Source organism: Nansenia antarctica (genome assembly GCF_963989245.1).
Source record: "Nansenia antarctica genome assembly, chromosome: 13".
NCBI lineage: Eukaryota > Metazoa > Chordata > Actinopteri > Argentiniformes > Microstomatidae > Nansenia > Nansenia antarctica.
Window position 1 is genome coordinate 8,365,254 of NC_137683.1, and position 21,534 is coordinate 8,386,787.

General features: G+C 42.0%; 1 protein-coding gene across 1 annotated transcript; it reads right to left on the minus strand.

Moving 5' to 3' along the window:
• Positions 1 to 2,192: 2,192 nt before the first annotated feature.
• LOC308169272 (receptor activity-modifying protein 3) lies at positions 2,193 to 21,224 on the minus strand (the record flags this gene model as incomplete). The annotated part of the gene is made up of 4 exons (XM_080543948.1): positions 21,112 to 21,224; positions 10,439 to 10,468; positions 9,996 to 10,158; positions 2,193 to 2,448 (listed from the first exon to the last, which is right to left on the minus strand). The coding sequence occupies exons 1-4, from the start codon at positions 21,161 to 21,163 to the stop codon at positions 2,193 to 2,195; spliced, it is 501 nt and encodes a 166-aa protein (XP_080400074.1). The 5' UTR covers positions 21,164 to 21,224.
• Positions 21,225 to 21,534: the final 310 nt, after the last annotated feature.

Consider the following 21,534-nt stretch of genomic DNA (forward strand, 5'->3'; position numbering starts at 1 on the left):
GTGGTCAGGGTAAGGGACCAGACGCAGGGCCTTACTGTTGTGCATTACTGTTGAAGGACTCTAAAACATTGTGAAGTCTGTGGGAATAGAGGCATGTTACACACATACACACACACACACACACACACACACACACATACACACACACACACACACACACACACACTTACACACACACAAGATGCACACTCCCCAAGGCACATATATTGGAACGCACAGTGTACACCAATACAACCTTGATATTTGAGAGTAGTAGCCTGTGTGGCAATTAATATCCAGCGTATTGTAAACAAGGACTATGAGGGGTGGGGGCGGGGCGGGTGGTAAGGGTGGGAGTCTCTGGGGTGGGCGGGCGAGAGACAGGCAAAGCTTTCTGAGCTGAAGCAGTGCCGTTGGCCAGGCATAACAATGCATGTATGTGGAAGTATGGCACTCTTCGTAGTTCCTGTACCTCTTTTGGTAAAAATCCTAGCCAGCCCACTTCCTTTAATTCTTCGCCTGCTCTGGGAAAGGATTTTATATCCTTCCTGCAGTGAGACTTTTAGCTGCGGACGCACTGAGAAGTCATCCTTGAGGGCATAAGGCAAGACGTCTCCTCAGAATGAACTATTGTCTTTTGTTTGCATTTTGAACCCTCTTACAATGCCGGGCTGTTTCTCCTCATATAAATAATTCCTGTTGTCTTGTTTGCTATGTTTCTCCTAAACGATAATACCAAATATTTAGTTTTCATTGTATAGATTTCATTCTCTCCCGTCTGGAGGATTGGAGCTTAGCAGCAATGTCAATCAACATCTTTTTCATACATTCACAATGATTGTTGAATTACATGATAAGAGAATGCTTATCTTTTGTCTTCTCTTTTTAACACAGCAGAATCTAATCTGTCATCACTTCTAACATTTTCATATGGCCTTGTGTATTGTGAATTCAACAGCATGATTGAGGTTTAGTTCTGAATTCTAAACCACCATGAGAAGACACAATGTCTTCATAGATCAGTGCAGCTTTGCAGACATAAACATGTCGCTCTGAGACTGTTGAAGTGTTGAATCAGTCTTGAAGAAGTTAAATGGATCAGGAGAACAGGTGAAGAAGATGATGACGATCTTGACAGGGGGAGGGGTAAACTATTTTGCAGCTCTGACAATATGATTAACAGTCAGTGCACGGACTAATTCTAAGTCATTTAATTAAAACATTAAATAGCAGTACAGTAAATAATTCAACAGTTCCATAATACCAAAGGTAGAACTCCTGGCACCCCCAGATATCATCTCACAATTAGTGTGGGCGGCTTATCTTGACAGTGATGTATTACTCCTTCTCCCCCCCGCACCTCCCTGGAACAGTTAAACTGAGGATTTAAATCACAATTAGCGTCAACAGGGTTCCTGCTGAGGTTTCACCACATAAGCAGTTCAATCAGTGATGACAACTTCTGGGGCATCTCAGCATCAACCCAGAGACATGAGGAGAAATGAAGGCAAACACTTGTGGGGGGTTGGGGGCGGGGGGGGGGGGTGTGGACAACAGTTTGACTGTGGGAACAGAGTACAGGAAGTGCTCTAGTCTAGGGTACACACACGGACACATGAGGAAGCGTAACGTTGTGCGATGGCTCCGGGACACATCGCCATGGAGAAAGCATGGTGGGTGAAACAGGTGAGATATGAGGGCTGTTTTTTTGGGTGTGTTTTTTTTACAGTAGATGGCACTGGTGGAGAAAAGGATTGTACATTTTCGGTGTCAATTTATCAACATTTACTGTTCATCCATTGAGGATCCTTCTCTGTGAGTATATATCCAAGGACTTAGAACGTGTCTGATAAGTTATTATGATATTGAGGCAGTCCCTGGGGCCTCTGACTGTCCTATTTCACACAAAGCACTGAAAATCCCCAAATGTCCTGTACTGCAGTCCCAATCCAGTCATATAGGTCCCCAGTTCCAATCCAGACAAAAAGGCTTCAGCTTCAAAGGCCTTATGGCTTATTTGGTCCTTTCGTTCCACCCTATCCTGCAATGTTGAAAATGAAATGATGAACAAACACAGTGATACAGTAGGCTCTCTCAGTAGGCCTACAAGGATGATTCTTTCCTCCCTCGCTAACAGGGTTCATGGTCTCTAGTGTTGGACAGCAACTTGGCTTTAGAATGGGGCGGGCGGGGCGGGGGGGGGGGGGGGGGTTCTAGGCGAGGATATCGCTGCGCTTGCTGCACCAGACCACCAGGGCGATCATGGCCAGGGTGAGGAAGACGGGGATGAGGATCAGGACGGTGAGCGTCTCATCCGGAGGGTCCACCCAGATGACGTGGTCCAGGGTGCAGTTGGAGAAGAAGTGCTTGTGTATGCGGATGATGTAGCTCTCCACCAGGGGGTTCGGCCAGTAGCAGTTGATCCGCTCCGCGTTGGTCTCCGTGCACTCCGAGAAGAGATGGTATTCCCTAGGGACAGACGGGAGCACAGGGACACATGAACACGTTAACGCTATGAAGTCATCTGTCAGTCAGAGAGAGTGTGGACAGGGTAAACTGAGGTCGCGGATTAGAACGAGAATCATGTATCTCAGAGTGTGTTCACTATGTCAGGGGATCATGTCAGCTTTAGAGGCTTAGCGGCTACTTTACACACTGCTGCTTTGGATAATAATAATAACTTTTTATTTGTAATTTCCTGCAAAGCTCAAAGCTCAAAGTTGCAGCTCAAAGTGCTCCAATGATATAATCATCAAGGATGCGTCTACAATGAGTAACAGGAATTTATATTTCTGTATATTCCCCCAAATTCCTTAAAATATGAAAATATTTACGTATGAGTATGAGGCTTATAACCATCAAGAATTTAGCATCACTTATAATATGAAAGACTGGTGGTTGGTGTGATCATATGTCATATTTACATCAATATACAGATTTGTTCAAAGCCTGAGATCAACAGGGTAAAATATGTGTGTCATAATAAAGTGTGTGAAATTTTATCTGGTAAAAACTATGTAAAGGAGGTGTTCTTGGGCAAAACACTGAACCCCAAATTGCTCCCAATGAGCGGGCCGGCGCCTTGCATGGTAGCTTGCTGCCATTGGTGTGGGAATGTGTGTGTGAATGGGTGAATGAGAGGCCGTTGTAAAGCGCTTTGGAATAAGGCGCGATATACGTCAGTCCATTTACCATTTTATAGTATTGTCTCAAAACTCTCTGAGTGGTCCAAATGATGTATTGTTGCTGTATTTTTGTATTGTTAAATTGGTGCATTGTCTTGTAATGTCAAACAGAAACGCATCATAACATTCCGGAACCTCAAGTCCATTAACCTCTCCTCCTTCTCTCCTCCCTGGCTGACTCCATCTCTGAGTATGCCCCCACTGAACTGGTCAACACCTACAACGTTGCACTTCCCTCCTGCCTTGATCAGGTTGCTCCCACCAAAAGCAAACCTGTCTCCTTCACTCACTCTGCACCCTGGTACACCGACCAACTCCACCATCTCAAAGGCAAAGGCCGTCAACTTGAACGCCGACACAAAATAACTGGTCTCATTGTCCATTTGGATGCCTACAAACTTCATCGACAACAATATAAAGTAGCCCTCAACAGTGCACGCTCCTCCCACTATTCCTCCATCATCGATTCTGGCCGTAACAACCCCAAAACACTCTTCTCCACCATCAACAAACTTCTCCAGCCCATGGACACTATCTCTAACTCATTCACCACCAGCAAATGCAACCTATTATTCTAAGATTCTTTCAAACCAAAATCGACACCATACACCAGTTGACTGCTGCCTCTCCCACCAACCTCCCTGATTCCATTCCAACCCCCCACGCCCCCAAAGGCATCCTCTTACATATTTCAGTCCAATCACTGATTCTGACCTATCCTCCACAGTCACCAGCATGAAGTCCTCAACCTGCGCCTTGGACCCCATTCCCTCCTCCCTAGTCAAGGCCTGTCTCCCCACACTCACCCCACTCATCACAAACATAATTAACTCCTCCCCGTTCACCGGCTTTGTCCCTCCTGCCCTCAAGCTCGCTGCTACTACCCCCATACTTAAAAAACCCGGTCTAGCCCCTGACACCCCCAACAACTACCGGTCCATTTCCAATCTCACCTTCCTGTCCAAAATCCTCAAGAAAGTTGTTGCTGCCCAACTCAAATCCCACCTTGACTCCAATAACCTGTATGAACCATTCCAATCCGTTCCAAACTCAGCACTGAAACAGCACTACTAAAAATCACCAATGACATACTCCTCTCTGCTGACTCTGGCCACCTCACCATCCTCATCCTCCTCGACCTCAGTGCCGCCTTTGACACCATCAACCATTCCATCCTCCTCACCCGTCTTCAACACTCCATTGGCATAACCGGCACCACCCTCTCCTGGTTTAACTCCTATCTCTCAGACAGACATCAATACATCTCAATAAACTGTATATCCTCCGCTGCTCCAGTCGCCCACGGTGTCCCCCAGGGTTCAGTGCTAGGCCCCCTCCTCTTCAGCCTGTACATCCTTCCCCTTGGACAGGTCCTCCGCCGCCACGGCCTTCCCGACTCGACTATTGCAACAGCATCCTACGGTTTACCTAATAACATCCTAAACAAACTCCAATACGTCCAGAACTCTGCTGCCTGTCTGCTCACCTCCACTCACCGCCATGACCACATCACCCCTGTCCTCCAAAATCTACACTGGCTCCTGGTCAAATACAGGATCCAATTCAAAATCCTACTCACCACTTACAAAGCCATCAACAATCTGGCCCCCTCCTACCTTGCCGACCTCTTCCCCCTCCACACCCCCTCCCGTTGCCTCAGGTCTGAAGACCAAACCACCCTCAAGACCACCAGGACCGAGCTCCGGACCTGGGGTGATAGGGCCTTTTCAGCCGCAGCCCCGTCCCTCTGGAACGCCCTCTCCAACCACATCAGACAGGCCAACACCCTCCCAACATTTAAACAGGCCCTCAAAACCCATCTCTTCAAGGTCGCCTTCACCAGTTAACCCTCTCCCCCTTTCCCCCTCCCCATGTGTCCCCTGCACTACCTTAATTATACTTTCTTTTACTTATATTGTTTCTTTTTTATTACTACTCAATCTTTTCAGTTTGTAAAGCGTTTTTGAGTGTCTAGGGTTAGACACTCATAGGGGTAGTGGTGGTCTAGTGGATAGTGAGTTGGACTTGTGATCGGAAGGTTGTGAGTTCAAATCCCGCCTGAAACCACACCACTAGTGTGCCCTTGAGTAAGGCACTTAGCCCTCAGTTACTCCAGGGGGAATGTCCCTGTAATTCGTAATTGTAAATCGCTTTGGATTAAAAGCGTCTGCTAAATGGCAAAATTAATTAAAATTAAGTCTAATGTATCTGTGGAAGTTGTTGAAGCAGCCAGATAGCAAGTGAACTAATTACAGTATAAACCGTGTGCTCTGATTGGGTCATTTCATCAGTACACCTCTTTGGATTGAGTGTTTGATTAAAACATCAAGTGCACCTCATTGGCTTAAAGCTGCACACAGAAACACCTCATAAGGGTCCATTTCTGTGTTGAAGCAAGTGGCCCTGGGCCCCATCATGTCACTAAGAGCAACCTATTAGAACATGCACAACAAGCACACTTTATTTCTTCCATTTTAACACAAATGTTCTGCACTTCCCAGGTTAGGTACAGTACATTGGTTAGGAGTTGAATAGCACTCTGGATGACGTGGGACCAGGCCATTGTAGAGGCTTGATTAGCTTGACAGATCTGATCTACACCATTAACAAGAACTAGTCGAGAACAAAGTGGTTTGGCTACCTCTGTGTTTGACTTTGGCTTAGCTTTTACTCCAATGCCCTCATTTGCAAGGGCTGTGGTTTGACGTCAGGCGATGGCCATCATTGTTTCAATGATCTCGGCTTAAGTGCTGCAAATCAAATGAGTCCCTGTTAAGTGTATGTATATATATAGATTGCGTCTCCATATGGGCTGGAGCCACCTGATCGCTGAGATAAGGATGGCTATTCTAGGCTCTATAGATGTCCTGCTAAATCTGGAGTTGTTATTCTGCGAGTCAACGCTGAAAGAAAACTGTACGAAATATAATATAGTACCAGCTTTTGACCAAAGAGACAGAAAAGTAATGAAATAAGAATCTATGGTCATTTTGTGCAATGTTTTTTTCTGTTTAAAACCAGTAAAAGCTCATGGATCATAACATGGTCTAATACATTCTATTAAAAACGTATATTGTCTGATGCATATATAGTTACTTTTAAATGAAGGTTCTAGTTGGGTGAACTGGGGTTTTTAGAAGTAATTTGTTATAGAGAAAATACGGTACTGCTGTGTTACAGATAAAGGAGAAGCTGTTGAGACTTTTGAAGAGTGAAACCTGGAAGAGCAATCCAGAATAATTGTTCCAGCAGCAGCAGTATGCATTTGAAGTCTTCTTAGATGCAATAGTCTTTGATTTATAAGGAAAGCAAACAAGTTCAATGCCTCCTACTGAACAAAAACAGCCCTTAATACCAGCATTGTAGTAAATGTATCACTGGTATCAACATTGGCTGACTTTGATTAATGATCAGTTGGTGATAGCACAAAGCCACTGAGATTTGAGTCCATAGTAGGCAATTCAACTGCTGGCCACTAGTAAGCCTTGCCACGCACTCGCATCACTATCGAAAAGCAGCTTATAGTATGGAAACTGCCAGTACTATAGAAGCTAATCATGACGTTAGAATTATAAGGTTCTATCTCCATTTTTGTCAAAATTGAGTTTTTTACATAATCTGATCCATTAGGTGTTTATTAATGCCTGTGTGGTGTTGTTTTTAAAATGTTGACATTTTTGAGTTAGTAATTCATAAAATACAAAGGTTCCGTCTCACAAAACATAATGGAATGTAAAAACGTTGACGCTCAATATCTCTGAACTGCCCTAAACGGAGATAGAACCTTATCATTCTTGCATTATCTGACAGAAGTGCATCCAATCAATTTCTCGCAGCTCAGAACCTACATGGGGACCACTGATTAGGTCAACGTTGTCCCTCTCTCAAGTCTCACAGATTTTCTCTGGGGATATGTCTATGAGGTCTCATGAATAACATGTAAACATGTACATTTAAATGTGAATTTCTCTTCAAATACTGTACATGTGGATATGTCGCCTATGCTAATAAAGGGGGAGAGATTAAAAAAAAAGTGTTCAGCTCGATACTCTTCTGCAACTCTTGATATTCTGCAAATGTGTTTTGTTGTATTTCTCAACATGAAAGTACAGTACAGTAGTGGTTGTGCCCCAGATGAATGAAATAGATGTGTGCCTCCTGGTTATTACAGATGATCCTACTATGTCTCATGAAACCCTGCCCGTCTCCCTGGGAGACGCAGTTCTGGGACACTGTATGTTTTCCTTATATCCTGTATAAATAAAACAATAAATAGCTGGTGGGGAAAAGGCTATAACAGGACTTGCTTATCTTCACAAATGGACTCCCCATGGAGAAGTAATCTACCGAGGACAACAGAAGAAAAAACATATTAGTTTTGTACAATGTGTATGATGTAAATCAAAGTGACTTGAAAACTATTTGGATGGTTGAGAAAAGTGAAGTTGATGAGGGTGTATATACGTCAAGCCTTCAGTCCTTATATTATCTGTTACAATCTAGCTACTTCCTCCTTTAGCATATTAAGGTCTTTAGCATCTTCAGCTATCTACAGTGCTTTTCATAACCATTGTGTCTTTTAGCTCTATTCAGTTTGGATTTGAAATCAATCAATTACTATGGGGTTAAAGTACAGATATCAGCTTTAATGCAATGTTTTCTTTTTTTCAGATTGGTTTCACCATTTATACACAGTCCTCTTATTTCAGGGCACCAAAAGTATTGGCTTCAATCAGGTGTGTTCCATGACATCATTTGTGCAGGCATAAAAGAGCTGTCAATGTTTAGTAACATTGAAAGTCAAGGAAGCCATTATGAGGTTGAATAATCAGAAACATAGCCAAAACCATATACCAAAATCAACAGTTTGTGACAAACAAAAAATAATGAAAGAAAGAAAGAAAGAAAGGTGAGCTCAGCAATCGCAAACAGGTGGGCGAAGTCAGACTTCTACAGTGGATGACTGAAGAATGCTTATCATAATAAAACAAATAAAATAAACTATCCCATTCTCCAGGAAGTAGGCATGAATGTGTCAGAGACTACAATCCGCAGAATACGTCACTAGCTTTGATTGATTGAGAATGTTTATTTTTGGTCCCCTATACAATTCGCAATACAGATATTAAAAAATGTACACAGTCACAATTTATAACACCAGGACCAAAAAGGTGTAGGCTGAAGGCGTGGCTTATTGCGCCTACCCTTGTTACATGTATGCATGTCCCCCCATGAATGCATAATCAAAACACTTTTATAAACAACATTTCACTTACGCATGTCAACAAAAAGTTCAAAAAATACCAAAACAAAAACTATATTTAAACCTCTGTTTTATACTTGTTAATCATCTTATTTTTAAGTAATTTTTTAAATCCTTTTAGTGTACTACACATTTTCATTTCCTTTTCAAAAGTATTCCATAAATTAAACTCAAAATAAACTCCTTTAACTGTTATACATCTTTGTTTTGCATTTGTTCTAATCTTTGTTTTCATAAACATACATATTCCTCTGAGTTCATAATTACTCTGTCTAACTTGAAATAGTCTCTGGATACAGTCTGGAAGCATCTTATTTTTTACTTTATACATTACTTGTGCCATTTTGAAGTCCACCAATTCTTTAAATTTGAGATCATAGGTGTTTATGAATAATTTGCTAGTTAGCTAAACTACCGATGCTTCACTGCGAGGTGCAAACCACTAGTTATCCTAAAACACTATGTTCAGGTTATAGTTTGCTACCTAAAAAGCCTGCGGAGGTGGACATGGTCTTGTAAACAGACAAGACAAATGTACCAGGGTGATTACAAGAGGTATGTTTGGAGAAGAAATTACCTGCCCGAGATTTACAGCATGCCACCTCATCTGTGAAACATGGTGGAGGGGGGGGGGGGAGGGCTACGGTTTGGGCATGTATACCGTAGTTGCCAAAATAGATGGCTAGCTCTGAATGTATGATGTGACTGCTGACAGCAGCAGAAGAATGTATTCTGACGTGTACAGAAACATCTTGTCTGCTGGAGTACAAGTAAATGCCTCCAAATCCATTGGTTGGAGCTTAATCATTCAGTAACACAATGGCACTGCATACAACCTCCTCTGTGAATTATGGTGAATTATGGCTTGGGCATCCACTGGAACTGGCTTCAATGATGATGTGACTGCTAACGACAGACACACACTTGTCTGCTCAAGTACAAGCAACTAATTGGACAGCGTTTCATCATACAGCAGGACATTGACACGAAACGTATTGCCTTAGCAATTAGGGACTTTTTCAGAGCCAAAAGTGGAAAGCTCTTGACTGGCCCGAGACAAGTCAATCTTCCGATTTAATTCCAATTGGAAACGCATTTCATTTAGGCAGAAAGACCTCAAAACGGACAACAACGGAAGATGACAGAGCCTTAAGATGACAGAGCATTAACAGAGAAAACACGCAGCGTCTGGTGGGGTTAAGGTCGGGTGGCTGGGGTCAGCCAGCAGTCACATATGCCATCCACTGGCCCTGGGACAGTTGGACAGTGGGGCAGACAATGACAAGCACACAAATACCTGTATCTGCCAAAAGAATTCAGATGTGCTGCTCTGTGCCAGCAGCCACAACACACACACACACACACACACACACACACACACACACACACACACACACACACACGCACGCACAGACACATGAGCATACATGCACACATTGCCAGAGAGAATGGAGCATAGTGGTTCATAGGCACCATTTTTACACTCTAAACATGCTCCACAGTGGTTCTTTATGACTCACTTGCTTTTATTGATGAGGTTGGAAGGGAGAGGAGAGGTGAGTCTTTACCTGATGAAGTGTGTTAAGTTGCACCAGTTCTGAGGATCCACATGGGCCATCTCCCTCTTGAAGCCCTCCCCACATATCTCCATTTCCCACAGCAGGTAGGTCTCGTTACACATATTAACACGAGACCTTTGTGGTATAGACTCAACATTGAAGGTATCTGTGGCTGGTGGATAGAAATAGTACCACATTAGCAGCAGAATGGCTCTTGGTATCAACAGTATAATTCAAACAGTGTTTTTGTGGCTTTAACTGTTACTAACTGTTTTTAACTGTAATTGTAACTTTGGTCTGGGAGAGAGTTATGAGAGTCCGTTTAGAAAACCAATGTTTTGAGATGAGATTACTGTATGTTCAGCGTTTCAAATGTGAGGTCTAACAGACATGCCACATAAATGGCCAGTGCTTCTGTTTATGAAAAGAAGGAGTTAGTTAAACAAGCTTACCTGACAAGCCCCTCATCATCCAAGTGTTCACTGTAAATGACAAAATCAAACAGAGACAGGAAACACAGTTAGAAACGGGCATGACAACAATCTCAGTGAAACATGATTAAAACACGACCGTTGTGGATATTGTAATATTGCCTTTATGACCAGATGGCGCAATACTCCTTTCAAATTCTGTTCATTGAAAAGGGGAAGAAATACCAATATCCTGTTCATCAAGCAAGTTGCTGCTAGAATCCCAGGGGAGAGAATGAGAGGATGATTCGTTCTGAGGAGATGGTTAGCTAACAGTGTTCTGCAGTGCAGTGTTTCTCTCTACCACTGCCCGTCTCAGTTAGAGAGCCAGGTTTCAGGGACCAGCGGGGAATGAAACTGCTCAACTCTGTGAGAAAGACACCTGTCTTCCATATGCGGAGGACATATTTCAAACTTGATGTAGTGAGTGCACTAGGCCTATTAGAGGAACATCACATCTATCCAAAAGCTATCGGCATAAGTACTAGACTTATAAACCACACTGCTCAGTTTGAAACCATGCCATACAGTTCAAGCTCGCCTGGGGGATAACTGTTGTTGAGCCACCATGCTAAATTTAGCGTTTTCCTGCCGCAGGATATAGACTTGTTCAAAGCAGAGGGGCATGCGATCGCTAAGTGTGATAAGTTCAAACAGTGGCGGGGAGCTAGTGACGTGAATGCAGGGTCATCACAGTGGACACAGTGAATGTTTTTACAAATCAGTCCCACCCACTAAATCCCCAGCACTACTAATGTTCATCACAGATCCCAGGCCAGAGGGGTTTCATATCCCTTCTACCACACACTTAATGTCATAGAACGATCAAGAGAATTAGATTTTAGCGGAAACTCTAAGCACAACCATTTCATGACCTGAGCACAGAATATTTCCAAAATGAAATCTTCTGATAAACCTACCAGGGTAAGATGATAACAGGCCACTGAGTTTCCTGCAATGCAATTAAAGTCATTGAGGTGCATATCTTATCCAGAGACAGATCCAATTCTGGATGCCAACCATCAAGTTCAAAGCAGCTCTGAATGTCATGTTGGATACTACAGTATGTACAGTGGTGGAAGGCTGTCCTTAGTATGGGGAAAAGCAGCAGACTTTACAAATCTAAACTTTATGATGACTTTACAATGCATGTCTGAGGTGAATGTGTCCTCTATTGTGGTTTGATGCTGCTGTTGCTTCGGTTGCCTGAGTTCTCTGTGCTGCCTCGTTCCTCCCATGTTTATAGGAAACATCAAAGCGGAGAGCTTAAGTCACACACTGGTTGACTAACGAGGTGTCATTTGAGTAATATGTTTAAGTTTTGCAAAAACATTGAGCCAGAGAAGGGCCAAATTAAACAGTGGAGAAATTCAAACCCAACGTTGATAAGACTCAAGTAAGTTAGTCTTGTTTCTATTTTCATACCACAATTTACTCTATAAACCATGAAATTCACTAGCCTGGAAAAAGTCGTGTTTGATTTATGTTAGGCTCCAAAAAAGGTGTTTTCAATTCGTAGGACAGAAGCAGGCTAATGAGTTGCCCCTTAGCAACCACCTAATTTGGAAACAGCCTGCATGAGCAAAGTCTATATAAGTAGCAACACTACTCAACAGGCTAATTATGCTTCATTTATTTTTATTACGCATTAGTCCATTATTATAAATAATACAATGGCCTTGAATGAATGGATGAATGAATGAATGAATGAATGGTCTTTATTTGTCATAGCTACAGTACAGGTACCAAACAACGAAATTTAGGAGGGGTGGCTCCCCTGGTGTTAGGAAAGGAAAAAAAAAAAAACTTTTTAAAAAATCACAAGAAGGGAAGGAGCTGGTTTACATAAATAAAGGCTATGTACACTAATTTGGAAACAGCCTGCATGAGCAAAGTCTATATAAGTAGCAACACTACTCAACAGGCTAATTATGCTTCATTTATTTTTATTACGCATTAGTCCATTATTATAAATAATACAATGGCCTTGAATGAATGGATGAATGAATGAATGAATGAATGAATGAATGGTCTTTATTTGTCATAGCTACAGTACAGGTACCAAACAACGAAATTTAGGAGGGGTGGCTCCCCTGGTGTTAGGAAAGGAAAAAAAAAAAACTTTTTAAAAAATCACAAGAAGGGAAGGAGCTGGTTTACATAAATAAAGGCTATGTACAATATCCACTATACTATACTGTACAGATAGACGACTAGGGTTGTCATATTGCACAATAGTGTTATTGCACATTTATTTAAAGTGTCGCAGTTTGCAGGCTTGAAATGTACATATTTGTGCCTCAGCACTACACCTGATTTTTTTCAGTCCAGCAGCTGCCATCAATCCGTCCAGACTGTCCAGGGCCCAGAACCTAGGTCTTTGCTGTGTTCAGGGCCTGGACGGCCCTGTGGTAGAAGCTGTTCTTCAGTCTGTTTGTCCTTGCGGCCAAGGTCCTGAACCGCCTTTTCGAGGGCAGCCGGGTAAAGTGTTCGTACCCAGGGTGGGTTGGGTCCCTGGAGATCTTGGAGGCCTTCCTGAGACAGCGTGTGTTGTACAGCTCTTCCAGAGAGGGGAGGGGGGCGCCGGTGATCTTCTGTGCTGTTCTCACGACTCTCTGTAGCGCATTTCTCTCCGCGGTTGTGCAGCTGGAGAACCAGTTGCAGATGCCGTAGGTGAGGATGCTCTCCACTGCGCCGCGGTAGAAGGTCACCAGTATCTCCTGCTTGCTGTGTTCCTTCCTGAGGACTCTCAGGATGTATAGCCGCTGTTGTGCCTTCTTGATGGTGGCTTTTGTGTTGTCCTTCCAGGTCAGGTCATCCCGCATGTGCATCCCCAGGAATCGGAGGGTTGAGACTCTCTCCACGCTCTCTCCGTCGATGAGCAGGGGCTGGATCTCGGACTTTTTCCTCCTGAAGTCTTACGATGTGTAGGTACACAAAATATAATTTTAAATTAGTATATAATTAGGAATTATTTCATAAGTGAGAAACGATTACAACTTGGATTCTTCTATTGGAGATTGTACACTTGAATATCTAACAGACTAGCTGTTCAGCTTTTTGGTTGCAAGTGAATAAGATGTTGTACTCTGCATTCTGTAATGGCCATCACTACCACCTTGGATTACATAACCAGGTGGCACTCAGCTAATTGGCAAATCAGATGGTTAAGGGTGTGTTCTCACTAGAACATTTGCTTCACTTGAAACAGAGTTTAGGATTAAGTTCGCTTTGCTCTGCATCGTTTGGAGCGGTGAGAACGCACATTGGAAGTAACCCTCGGAGCAAATACCCATCGGATGCTCCGCTTGAAAAGGGTGGTTTTGCTTCGGTTAGAAACGACGCATCCATCACTTTGCTTCGCTTCGCTTTTGGTGAGAACGCTGCTCGACGCAGTCCATAGGAAAACAACAGCGCATGCGTGTTGATCTTGATAAGAGCGGGACGAACGGGCAATTTTCTTTTTTTCTGACCAATCAACTACCACGTCTGTTGCTTCGATTGAGTATGTTACTTCGTTTACATCAGAGGTTCTCAACCCTCTCCTCTGGGACCCCCAGCTACTCCACATATTTAATCTGTTCCACCACCAGCACACCTGATTCAACTGATCAAGTATAAAGCAATTATGGTTTGTACTTGATCAGTTGAATCAGGTGAGCTGGTGGTGGAACAGATCAAACATGTGGAGAGGCTGGGGGTCCCCGAGGAGAGGGTTGAGAACCACTGGTTTACATGAAGGGCTGTGAGAACCAGATCAAACGCAAATCAGATAAATAATTTATGCAACAATGAACTCATCCATTTGCTCCGGGTCTCGATTAGGACTTTCATGTGAGAATGAATGAATGAATGAATGAATGGACTTTATTGTCATTGCTACAGTACAGGTACCAAACAACGAAATTAAGGAACATGACCTTCGTAGCAATTGGCCCTATAAAAATACTTGTGTGATGGATGTCTCTCTGCATATCCTTCATAATAGCTCCTTAGTAATAAACCCAGGGACACAACCTCAAAGACAGACTTCTATTTGGGAGCATGAAACATCTTAATTAACAATAACTAATTCATCCATAATGTGATAGTTCTAATCTACCACAGCCACATTTCTTCAAGGCTGCTGGAGGTTAACTAAAAGCTTGACCCCAATGTAATCAGTAAAGGACTGAGGGAGAGAGGGAGAGAGATAGAGAGAGAGTAGACAGCAGTCCAGACAGAACATCCCTCTACAGAGTAGATGCCATGCTTTGATGGGTCCTAGATCAAGAATGGCTGACCTCATTTGCAGGCACAGCTCTGGCTGACTTTCCTTTGTAGTAGGACTGTACTCGTTAGGTGCATTGCTCATATAGTCTTATTGACTGTGTAATGTTCTCTGTCTATGTGTCTGAAACTGATTTAATCAAGTTGTATCATATATGATTTACCACACTGCATTTGTCCAATGTTTGCCTGTTTCTGTAAAAGCTAAACAATGCTAACCTCATTTCCATTGCTTTGAAAATAAGGTAGAGGATGTGTTTCTCCTCAAGCCCCAGCATCGACAATATCAGACGCATTGATTGGCTTGTGTTCACTAATCTGGGACAGATAATTGAACACAGAGATCATAGAACGATTAGAGGATCAAAGAAGACAACCCTTCCAAGGAAATGTATGCTGCTAGTTCACATAAGAAGGTGACATATTACAGACTAGAAAGACAGTAGGTCAGGGATGGACATCCTAGAAAATTCATACTATGGAAGGGAACACTGTGAATACATGTACTGGTTTCGGTAGCAAGATGTGGGTGGTTTGTCAAACATGCAGCCAGCGCAGCACTCTTATCAAGTAGAGGATTCTCTTTACTCTTTAATACTCCTTGAAGTCAGGTCACTTTAATCATCTGTGGGAATTCAAATTTCCTCAATGGATCAATGAGGATATTAGGGGGAGATCATTCAAGTGTGTTGCAAAAGAGGGGCTTATTTGATGTTATATTTTTAGATGTAACATGTGGATAGACAGCTGCATGCTCCTGGAACAAACTCCCTGCAGAAATCAAACAGGCCCAAACCCTTAAAATATTTAAATCTAAGCTAAAAAACCTTCATGTTTTGCACCAGTTATGATTAAACACAAACACTTCTATCAATGTCTTTTTTTCCATTAACTATTGTCTTTTTAAATGTTTTATCTATTTACTTCTTATATTTGCTTTTATTCATTGTAATTTTTATTTTCTTATGCTCCTCTTGCTGTACTTTTAAATAATGTATGTAAAGCACTTTGAATTGCCCCTGTTGTATATTTCATACAACAGGGGCAATTCAATGTGCTTTACATATAAACTTGCCTTGCCTTGCCTAGATGAACCCAATATGTGTCCAGTTACAGGCAGATATCACAGGTAGAGTAGGGCTGCATGTCAGAAGACAGAGATGCAACCCTCACTCGTTTTACAAACTGTTACTTACTTACTGAACAACACACAATGTATATTGACATATTGTGAATCCCAAAATAATATGTAGGTAGGTACAACAATTATCTTACAGTTTGGATTATATCTGAACATGACTAGCTAGTTCCGCTTCAAGACACCCAGGTATTCATTAGTGGAAGATCAGGTGTAAACAATGCATGATAAAACAGGTACTTACTTTCATTTATTTCTGACTGACTGTCTTGAGAAATACAGTGTAGAGTCAATGACCACAGGGAACTCAAATATCTTGCTTACATTGCTGTTGTCTAAATTGCTTCCCCTGTAATTTTTACAAATGTATTATCACACCATTGAGGCAACATTAAGGGCTCACCCAAGTTCTAATAGTTGACAAAAAAACAATGGGAGGATGTGGTTGTGATACTGACTTCAACTGGTCAAGGTCCCTCAAGGTCATGCTACTATCTGAAGCTCATCTGTCACTTACTGGAGTGAAGCCCTTCCTGTCAAGGTCATGCTCTGAAGGTTAAAAAGGCAGTCATCCAGATAGCCAATGAGGGTCTATTGTGGTAAATGGTATTGAACTAATCCACAATCCATAGACCCTCTTGTAAGATATACTGTACGTTTCCCAAACCTCTTCTTGATATCAATACATTATCTATGTGAAATTGAAAGTTATTTGCTGCTTGTGTCTCAAGTTAAGAATCGGTCCATCAGATAACTCATTTCAGTCCTGCACATTTCTGTGTCTAAAGTCACATGACACAGTTTTGTATGGCACAATAATGGAGTAGTACAATAGTACAATAATGATAGGCCATTAGAGGGGTTCTGAAGTGTTCCAGATCTGCCCTGTTCATTCATTTATTTGGTTGCCCTTGCTGTGGGAGAATGGGTGTGACCCCTCTTGATAGAACATTTCAAAAGACTTCATTTAGGCAAGAGAGAATGGGCTGTGCAACAGCGGTTGTTCCATCAACTTCACTTGTGTAACAGCAAAACAAAAGCTAAAATAGCATACGGGGTGAAGTTGCCCCTCTACGCACGGATCTAGGATCTGTTTACTCTGCCAATATCCTAATAACTTAACCTAATAGGGAGAAACAAACTGGCCTAAGACCAACGTCTGTGGGCAGCTTCACCCTTGTACATAGCTGCTGCGGTGGATTTCATGATTGACAAAACACCCTCCACCCAAGGTCCACTTGGAAGGACCTATATGGGATGCTGGGGTTCTGACACTGGGGGGTGTTGTTGGTCGAGGAAGGGAGCGGAAGACGGGACTGAGTGACACGGATGTTGCAGACAGAGAGAGGATCTCAGCACTTGGCAAACAAAAGCAGGAAGGGGTTGTCTTGGATGGCCGTGATGGAGAGAGACAGAAATAAACCCAGTGGTCGGAGGAGAGAGAACGACACTGAATGAAATCATATTATGAGGGGTCGTCCCTAGGAGGAGGGGTATTCCTTCTGTTTGGGACTGTCAGTGCATTCACCTACAGTATATGTCTGGATCTAAATCTGATATACAATCAGGTTTAACCTTTTCATGTTACATCACATCCTAGTCATACATTTTTGTTTTACAGTATGTGTCTATTTAAGATAACGTTCCTCTAAACTCTGTTTGTCCAGTTAAGAAGTGATCTGATAACCTTTTTCAAAAGGATTTCAACAACAAACTTAAAACGTTCTATGAATGCCAAGGCCAGATGAATGCTGATCTATGACAAGAGAACATGAATTTCTGAAACATTGTACATGACTACAAAAATCATATTGCATTATACTCTGTGGTAAGATGGGATAGTTAGAATGTTCAGCTCCAGTGTGAGACTTCACACACCCTCCAGTATTATGAATGTATACTGTTGGTTACAGTTAAAGAACATTGAGGTTCATAATATTATGGTATTATTATGTTACCATATTTTACCATATTATGGTGTATAAACAGGAGAGGATGCCTCCAGGCCACTCAACCAAAGCTTTTGAATTTCAAAGTCAGCCCAAAATGGTGAGACATTTTTTTTTGAAAACACACTGGAACAAATGGAAAGTCACTGAGGCATTTTGCCAATAGTCCCTGGCTCAACATCATGCCAACAATTTAATTCATGAAAGAAAGTCTGAATGTCTTCTGCTTTCAGTTCTTTCCAAATACCAGACATTATGTGGGGCACCCAAAAAAATCATCTTCACTAGAATAGCAAGGAAGTCTATTACTAGCTTTACACAGGTTCTAAGATCAGACAAACATCAAATGCCCCAGGCACACGAACAGTTGCATTACGACATAAAACAATAGCAATGCTTTAAACCCAGCAGCTGTATTGAGGTGGGAGTCAGGCGAGAAGATGTTTTGGGAGAATTCAAGTTGTTGCCAAGAGGATCAACATCAATATCTGTCCTCATAGTATGAGATCACAGGCAACTACAGCTGCTACTTAATACTATTTTTACTAGCCTATTACATTGTAATTACATAGATTCATTATAAAGAACTTCATATGGAAATAGCATAGGTTCTCTTACTCTTCCTGTATAACGTTTGTGTAATGTGACAGTCACAAATAATGTAGACATGGTCTGTGACGCAGCAGTATGCTGTTGGTGGCTATGTTCTCTGAGCAATTAGTTGTTTTGCGGAAATATTGCTGCCTAAAGTGATGATGGAGAGAAGATTCAGTAATAGAGAAAGCAATGTTGTTGTTTTTTTTTATCATACAGCTGTCTTCATGGTTCACTCCAGATCTGCCGTCCTGCTCACCAACCATGGTTACATCAATACCAATTAAACCTATTTATTAAACCTATCTATTCTTGAGACTGTGTACATGCAGGACATTTGCAAATCTGTCTAATTGCTAGTGACCCTTATCATGCAGCACAGCATACTGCCAAACAGCCATATGATTGTTGTATATAAAACTGAACTAGGCAGAGAAGAAGTGGACAACAGAAACTGATGAAGAGAGAGACAGAGAGAGAGAGAGAGAGAGAGAGAGAGAGAGAGGAAAGGCATTAATGGAGTTTTTACATTGAGCAGAGACCATATCCTATGTCTTTCCATTGTAAGTGTTCAGCTTAGCTGAAAACATGTTCAACAATACTGCTGAATACTTTCAACACAAAATAAATGGACTGCACTTATATAGCACCTTATTCCAAAGCGCTTTACAACGGCCTCTCATTCACATTCACACACCAATGGCGGCAAGCTACCATGCAAGGAGCCGGCCTGCTCATTGGGAGCAATTTGGGGTTCAGTGTCTTGCCCAAGGACACCTCGACACAAGGACAGGAGGAGCTGGGGATCAAACCGCTGACCTTGCGATCATTAGACACCGGCTCTACCTCCTGAGCCACAGCCGCCCCACACAAAGTGTGTAACATGGTACACCGGGTTCACCTCGGTTTGAATGTATGCCGAAGGCACCAGGAAATGTGACTAATATGTGTGACACATTTCATGTGCACAATGTTAAAAGGTCAAAACTATTCTACCGTACAAACTACTATAATAGATGCAACAAGAATACTGTTTCTATTGGTAAAGGAATTGGTTTATTTCAAAAAGATGACGGGCTCCTTACCCTCAGGGGTGTGAAATGCAACCCACAGCTCCTTGGCTGATGCACACTAGCACACTATCAATGCTATTCTCAGCTGATACGAAACCCTGTTGCAACTCTGCCCTCTTGCTGTGACTTAACATTAACATTGGCAGCGCAAATGACAATGGCACTTTGCCTACATGGGAGTGTCTGCTCCTTTTCTCAGCTTGAGGCTTCGACCTGGGCTTTACGGAGGCCAAGTTCAAGCACCCACTGAGTGTATGAAAATGTAAAAAGGTAATTGAAAGCTGAATACGTCTTTTTACCCCTTTTCGCTGCTGTTGATGGAGCAGCTAAAAGAAACGTATGGTCAGAGAATTCACATGAGAAACAGTTTTGTCATGTTCTACTACATTTTATCACCACGGATCAATCTACCAACCAGATGTAGATTTGTAGCTAAACATTTACATTCTATTAGAAGTTTCAGAGTTCAGAGCATTCCATGCACAGCATCGTTTCAACAACAATGGTTTCAGTCCAGCTGTGAAGAGGTAGCCAACGGGCATTGTGCTTGGTCTCAGAATGTTGATGCTGCATAACATCTATTATCATCTGCTCATTCAAGCAAACTCTTACTCAGTGGAACAATACTGATTGCACTGAAGATCTAGTGCAATTACATAATGTATCTGAAATACATTTGACTATACACCCTTGTGTGCTTTGCTTTTGAAGATCGCATTCATGTATAATGTCCATTGGAGTGGTAAATCTGCCTATATATTTTCTACTGGACATAGCTGCTTATAGAGCAGGTTTTCAGGAGAGCTTTGGACAATTTTGAGTGAGTATCTCTCTCTAGTGTCTCTCTATATAGTCTCTCTCTCTCTCTCTCTCTCTCTCTCTCTCTCTCTCTCTCTGACCCATATTCTCATATATATCATATATATCTCATCATGATGTTGATCTGTCTCGTGGTTTCTCTGAGAAGTTTGTGTTTAAACCACATGCTGATGAGGACCAAAACACAACACCCCAGGATGAAACCAACTTAAGTATATAAGCTGCTCTCTGTAGGGTTTGAGGTACATGATCAAAACATTTAAATGAACTTTGGGATTATGATATTGATCCCTTTTATTCATCACTATCATTAGGCTGATAATACAGTTGGAACCCTTTTCAATCGAAATACAACATCATTCTTGTTGACTTATTGTTTCAAGTGCACTGCAAGTATAATATTTCAGCATATAGTCTAAAAGTTGCAGTATATCATTTGAGATTTAATATCAAGATAGTGTATGAAATTCAACTAATCATTCATTGACAATCTGAGACCAATTTGTACATGACATCTTTGATGAGATCAGGCCAAAACAAATCATTAAGACGTGTCTGTCATCCCATTTAAAAAAAAAATGTATGCCTATTATTTCATACATCAGCACGCAGGATTTTCATCAAATACATCAAGTATATCAGGAATTTATATAACAAGTAAATCAGGAATTTCATCCAGTTACTCAAAAGTATTAGTTACTGCGATCATTTCAAACGGGTGCAATAGACCTATACCCTGGACAAAAGGATCGTTTATTCATAGCCTTATTTGACAATTTCTTGAAAAGCCCATACGCATGTGGCTAAACTTACCCAAAATTCCAACCACAAAAAGTTTAAACACTGCGGACGCATTTGTATCCATCACGTTGAGAATAATGATCCCACCCACGAATCGGATGATTTCAATGAAATCTCAGCTCGTTGATAAATGTATGTGGCAAACCATCATTATCCATGGAAATACGGCCGCGTAAGTTCTCGCATCGTTCAAATGTTCTTCGCCAGAACTCGGGTCTTGGCAGTGAGCTCTGCCTCCTCAGTTATCTTGGCAGTGAGCTCTGCCTCCTCAGTTATTGCCCCGAACAACAGCTGAGATGCGCATCCCCTCGGCTCCCGGTCCTTGTGCAAGCTTGGCTGCACATGTCACACATGACTTCTGCATCGCTCAGAATAAAGAAAGGAGGGGTGAGAGAGTAAGTAAGGGGTGAACTATCGTTCTCCATCCATAAATAC